The sequence below is a fragment of the Gossypium hirsutum genome, chromosome D10, assembly GCF_007990345.1.
Source record: "Gossypium hirsutum isolate 1008001.06 chromosome D10, Gossypium_hirsutum_v2.1, whole genome shotgun sequence".
In the NCBI taxonomy this organism is placed as follows: Eukaryota; Viridiplantae; Streptophyta; class Magnoliopsida; order Malvales; family Malvaceae; genus Gossypium; species Gossypium hirsutum.
The window spans coordinates 18,281,119-18,287,039 of NC_053446.1; the positions used below are offsets into that span (position 1 = coordinate 18,281,119).

Consider the following 5,921-nt stretch of genomic DNA (forward strand, 5'->3'; position numbering starts at 1 on the left):
TCCCCAGCGAAGTCACCAAGCTGTTGACACCATTTTCTTTGATAAAACGGGGTTGACTTGGGTTTTGGAAAATGAAAATGGAAACGGGAGTCGCCACCACTCCTTTTTGATAAGGTGTGATCGGGTCACCTTGAAAAGTGGTTGTTTTTAATAAACGATTTGATTTTATTAAAACAACAGTTTTGGTCCACGAAATTCAAAAAAATAGGTTCGGGAGTCGGTTACGCACGAGGAAGGATTAGCACCCTCGATACGCCCAAAATTGGTACCTAGTTGATTACTTAATGTCTTAGTGTCGAAAAACTGAACACTTTAGAGAGATTTAAAATACGATCCTAAAAAAACTTGAATGACATGGATTAAGATATAAAATGATATTTGGCTATTTGGTCCAACGAGAAAATCGAAACTCAGAACATTAGGACACGTTTCCTCGAATTTCTAAGCACAAAACATTACCTTATTTTGAAATTTTTAAAAGGATATTCGGTTATCTGGTCGAATGAGAAAATCGAAATCCAGCACATAGGGGATTATTTCGTCGAATTTCCAAAGGCAAAACCTTGCCTTATTTTGAAATTTTTAAAAGGATATTTGGCTATTAGGTCGAATGAGAAAAATCGAAACCCAGCACATTAGGGCACGCTTTCTCGAACTTCCAAATGCAAAATATTGCCTTATTTAGAAAAAAATTTCTTTTTTGAAGTATGGTGTTAATATACATGATGGAATAATAAATATGATAATGTGAATAAAAATAATATGAGCAAAAATGAAAAGTAAAAAAGAACAAATCAATCATGTATATACAATAAAAAATAAAATAAAAAACTAAAACATTAAAAATATGGACATATAAATAAATAGTAAATGAACATCAAGTAAAACAATAATAACAATAGATAAAAATTATAAAAATATAAAAATGTATGTACATATAAGGGAAATATATATGTATGTATATACATAAAATTATGAAAATATGAAAAAAAACATATATATATTTTAAATTTATTAAATATAAAAGTTTATGTAAGTGTGTATATACATGTATATGTAAAGTTATGAAATATATAAAATATAAAGATAGGTATATATGTATATGAATTAAAATATATAGATATATATATACGTATGTATATGTATGTAAAAAAAGTGAAACATAAAAAATATGTATTTATAATAAATAAAAAATATATATAAGCATATATTATAAAAATGTATTTGTATATATATTATAATAATACAATAATAATAATAATAGTACTAACTTAATTGGTTTAATAATAAAATAAAAATAGAAAATGACTAAAATAATAAAAAAGCAACATTTGGGGCGAAATCGAAAACAAAATAAAGGGGAAGGACCACATTGAATGCGCGAATGACAAGGAGGGACCAAATGGGAAATAATCCCGTTCCTCCAAAACGCACAGCTTCAAGGTGGACCAGATTGTAAAGAAAAATATATTACAGGGCAAAATTAAAAAACAAAAAGAACTTGATTGCAAAATCCTTTAAAGACGGAAGGGCTGAAAGCGCAATTAGCCCTTCCGCTCAAAAAGCACGCGGATCCTGGCCTGGAGCGGGTCGGGTGGATCGGGTCGGCTCCTAAAAGACGCCGTTTTGGCGTCTGGAGAGGCCAAGCTAAAAGGTGTCGTTTTGCTAACAGTATAAAAGCCAAAAAAATTATTTTTTTCTCATTTCAGCAGTTTTGTTTCAAAAAGAAGGTTAAAACCTTTCTTTTCTCTCTAGCTTCCACTGGGCATTGCCCAGAATCAGGCCAACGCCGCCGCCGTGCCGCCGTCGGTGGCCGGAAATTTGAAAAGGTATTTTTTTTACTTCTTTTTTATATATACTATGTATATATTTATAATATGAATATTATTACAAATCAAAATTAGAAAAAACGAATAAACAAACAAATAAAGTTAGAAAACTAGGAAAACCTTTGTGTTTCTTTGCTTTCTCTTGGATTTTTTTTCTGAATGAAACCTCAAGAAAAACTTTTCTTTTACAACCCCATTCGGCCTTTGCTCAAAGAAAGAAAAAAGAAAAAATCCCCATTTTTACAATGTCCGAATGACTTTATATAGCCTTTTACAATTTTTCTATTATTTGCTTGTTGTTGCTGCTTTCTTTGCTTGTTTGCCTTTGGGCAGTTGGGAGCGGGTGAGGAGGCCGTACGGTGGCAGAGTAGGCGGTGGCAGCGGCGCACAGAGGGCAGGTGGCTGAAGCCTCACCTAGGGTTGCTGCTGTATTTCTTTTTTCTTTTCTGCAAATGGGTTAGGATTAGGTAGATTGGGCCTGTTGGGTTGTATTTGGGTCTAATTTGGTTTGGGCTCTTAGGTGGTTTTTTTTTTAGCCCGGGCAAAATTGGGCTGTATAAAGATGTTTTAACATCCAAATATGATAGATTTATAATTTAATTTTTTTGAATTATAAAATTTTAAATCATATAACAATAAACTAGAAATTTTGGAAACTATATATTTAGAATATACAAGTGCATAAAAATAATATACAATAAATAATGAAATTTATTGTCTGAAATTAATTAATAATAACACATAAAGTATTTAAGATATTAGAATGGAAAAAATAGATTAAAGAGTAAAATAAAATTTAAACACATAAATACATCAAATTAAGAATACCAAATAAATACATCGATCTTAAGTTGGTGTCGAATTAATTCCAAGTATGATATTTAATAGTAATTTATATTTTGAAGTAAGAGTGATGTGCGAGTGCATCGATTGTGGGAGAATAGAATGATTGTTGCAATAATGAAGGAGCGCACACCATATATCAATTTTATAATATATTAATATTAATTTGTCTTGTAGAGATTTGAAGGAATAACAGGTAAAGCAGGAATGAGAGAAAAGGTTACCTTACATTTATTTCTAAAAATGACGCACAAGAATAAGAAAATTACAATAGTTGGAATGAGCAAATCAAATTTGTTCAAACAAATTATAATTTACACTTGAATTATGATATCATTATTTTCTCTTATTGCTCATCACAGAAAAAGGAAGTTGGTTAGGGTGGAAAACAAATGGTTTTCCATCTTCCTGCCTAAATTCACTAAAAAACAGCTGCATAAAGTAAACTGTTCCAAGTATCTGGCACACCTGGAAGGCACCAATGGCTACAGTCAGTCCCGCCGTCCATGCCTCTGTATGCCGACGGGTGTGCATCTTTTCGGTACTGAGAGAGTCCGGTAACGTCGAGCAAAAACACCGGTTTCTTAATCCTACTCAGGACCTTCTTCACAACAACCCAAGCCATGGGTGTGCCTCCTGGGTATCTCATCCCGAAGAATGGTTGTGTCTGTCCCGAGCAGGACTCTGTTGGCTTGTTCCAATCCTTTCCCCTGCAGTTCACATGTTTCATTTTTATTTAAAGACGTATACATTGATAAAAGATATAGAAAGTGGTGTTGGTTACTTACTCATAATGGGTTGGAGAAATGCCCTGGAAAAAAACCTTGGTTTTCAAAGGATCCACATTGCGGTTCACCCATCTAGCCCACGTTGTTAATCCTTTGTAAAAAGCAACCATACGGTTCATGTCTTTCCACGTTTTCCCACCGTCTTCTATGTAATCAAATCTGCACAAAATCCGCCTCACATTATTTACCATCATCTTTTATAATCTTCTATCATTGTAGTTACTAAACTAGATTTCAGGCGTTACAATCATAAATAAAATAATGGCAACACAACGACAGGGTTGGTGTTGGTGTTTTATTCCCGTCCCTTACAGACAATGCGCATGTGTTATCTTATCAACATCAGTCTTTGTTTATTCTGGTTGAAAAGAAAAAAGGATCTTACGGTTGGGTTCTTCCGGTGTGGGTCCACCAATGCCACGTGTTAAAGATCAGCATGTCCACTCCTTTCCATGAATCACCGCCCCTGATTGAGTCCAGCTTCAACACTCTTCCATACTTCTGGTTCACTATGTCAACCAGGTACGGCGTTCTATACAGCATTATATTCACATCATAATCCTGACCATAATTCAAATTTCAGTTTTATTATTTCATTGGTGATATTAAATTTGACTGTTACAACTATCAATTTCAGTTTTATACCATTTAAATATAGCAACTAAATTCCTAATTTCTCAAAATATAGGGACTAATCACAAAAGAAAAGAAAATCATCCGGAAATTGAAATGTAAAAATCAAGGAAGGGTGCAGTAAACTTAAGAGCTTGACATGTGATGTCCCGGTCTAAAGTAAGGGCGTCCACCAATCACGCTCCACTTTTAATGCACACTTACATATCTCCCTTAATATTTTTCAACCACAAAACAGCTACTCCTCAGATTTGTCTTTTCCCAAAGCTAATATATTAATCCTCTACTAAAAATATATATAATTTTGAAGCCTCCAAAATAGAGTCGTAGCAAACTTTGACAACTGTAGCACCAAGTTTATGGGAAGTACTCTTTTGTCCTAATTCATGTTTATAAAAATCTACTTCATTTTTACTTTCAATATATTTATTCTTAAAAGTTTAAGTAGTCAAAATTTTACTGGCCATTTTAAACCAAGGATTATAATTACTATTCCTTTCCACCCATGCACCGAAAAAAGGATTTGAAATCCAAGAAAATCAAAAGGCAACAAGATTGAAAAAGATAAAGGAGATGACAGACATGAATGCATGCCCCAGCCCAGATTCAAAGCAATCATTGTAACTAGAAAAAAATTCTAAGTGTGCAAGAAGCATAGCGAGAAATCAAAAACTGACCAGAAAGGTAACTGAAGTAAGGCCATCTCGTTTGATGTATGAAATCTGGGAATTTGGAACCCAGGCTTGAATCATACATGTCAAAGACTGGAATTGATTCAAGCTGAGTGAGTCACCCACGAACATGATCTTCTTTCCTCTCCATTTCCTCAAGAAATACAGCCCATTGAACCTAATATTCCAAACTTTATACTCCTATATACATATAGGGTGTAATTGTAATTATAATGAATGGTAAGCAAGCTGACCTGGGGAGACTGCAGGAGAAGGGTTGCCATCGGTATTTCAGATACGTGTTATCAGGTCGACCATATTTTTGGCAGTCGAATTCACCCTCGATGAAGGGGCACTTGTAGGGGTCGTAGAGAGGATAGGAAGGGTCATAAACCCACTTGCCTCTGAACCAGTTGCAGTTAGAAGCTAAGCTTCTGGCTCTGCCACTGGCATTGGTATTATTTATGGCATTGAAATCCTCACCTTTTGTTGGTGAGTGCTGTAAAAGAAAAAACAATAAGACTAAGAGAGAGAAGCGGAAGAGGAGCAGTAAACCCATACCCAGAGGTTGGGTTTTGTTGGGTTAATTCGCTGCCTCAAACTGTTAAGGAGAAAGGGACGAGTGGTGAAGGAAAAGTTGTCTGCCCATCACACCTTATATAAAGAGGGAAAGAGAGAGAAAGAAAGTATTGAAAAAAGAAAAAGCTTCACATGGAACAGTACTCAAACTCAATGTCATATGTGCCAGAAGTTTTTCTTTAGTTTTTAATTTATTTATTTATTTATTTTTGGATTATCGTGGATATTTTCTTTTAGGTAAATCTTTGATACTTAGGTACATTACCACTGGAGTTTTTTCCTTTTAAATTTTATAAATCTAATTAAAAATTAAATGGTCAGGTATTCACATTAATAATTTAAATTTAAATCATAGTCATTCCAAAAATTATTATACACCCTAGTTGTTTATATATGATTGAGTAAATGAATATTTAATGTAATTATAAGATAAATTACATTTTTAAGGAGGGAATATAAATTCAAATTTTAAAAACTATATTATCACTTAGAATAGACACAAAAAGAGGCTAAAAACACACAGCTTATCAAATAATTTTATTTTATTTCAATAAAAAAAAACCTATTTATCTTCAAAA

The 5,921-nt window shown here is 33.3% G+C and overlaps 1 protein-coding gene across 1 annotated transcript; it reads right to left on the reverse strand.

The window, feature by feature from the left end:
- Positions 1-2,880: 2,880 nt before the first annotated feature.
- Positions 2,881-5,512, reverse strand: LOC107915370 (protein trichome birefringence-like 39). The gene is made up of 5 exons (XM_016844531.2): positions 5,019-5,512; positions 4,771-4,942; positions 3,846-4,021; positions 3,461-3,619; positions 2,881-3,382 (listed from the first exon to the last, which is right to left on the reverse strand). Exons 1-5 carry the CDS (start codon positions 5,321-5,323, stop codon positions 3,094-3,096), a joined length of 1,101 nt encoding a protein of 366 aa, XP_016700020.2. The 5' UTR covers positions 5,324-5,512; the 3' UTR covers positions 2,881-3,093.
- Between the last annotated feature and the right edge of the window lie 409 nt (positions 5,513-5,921).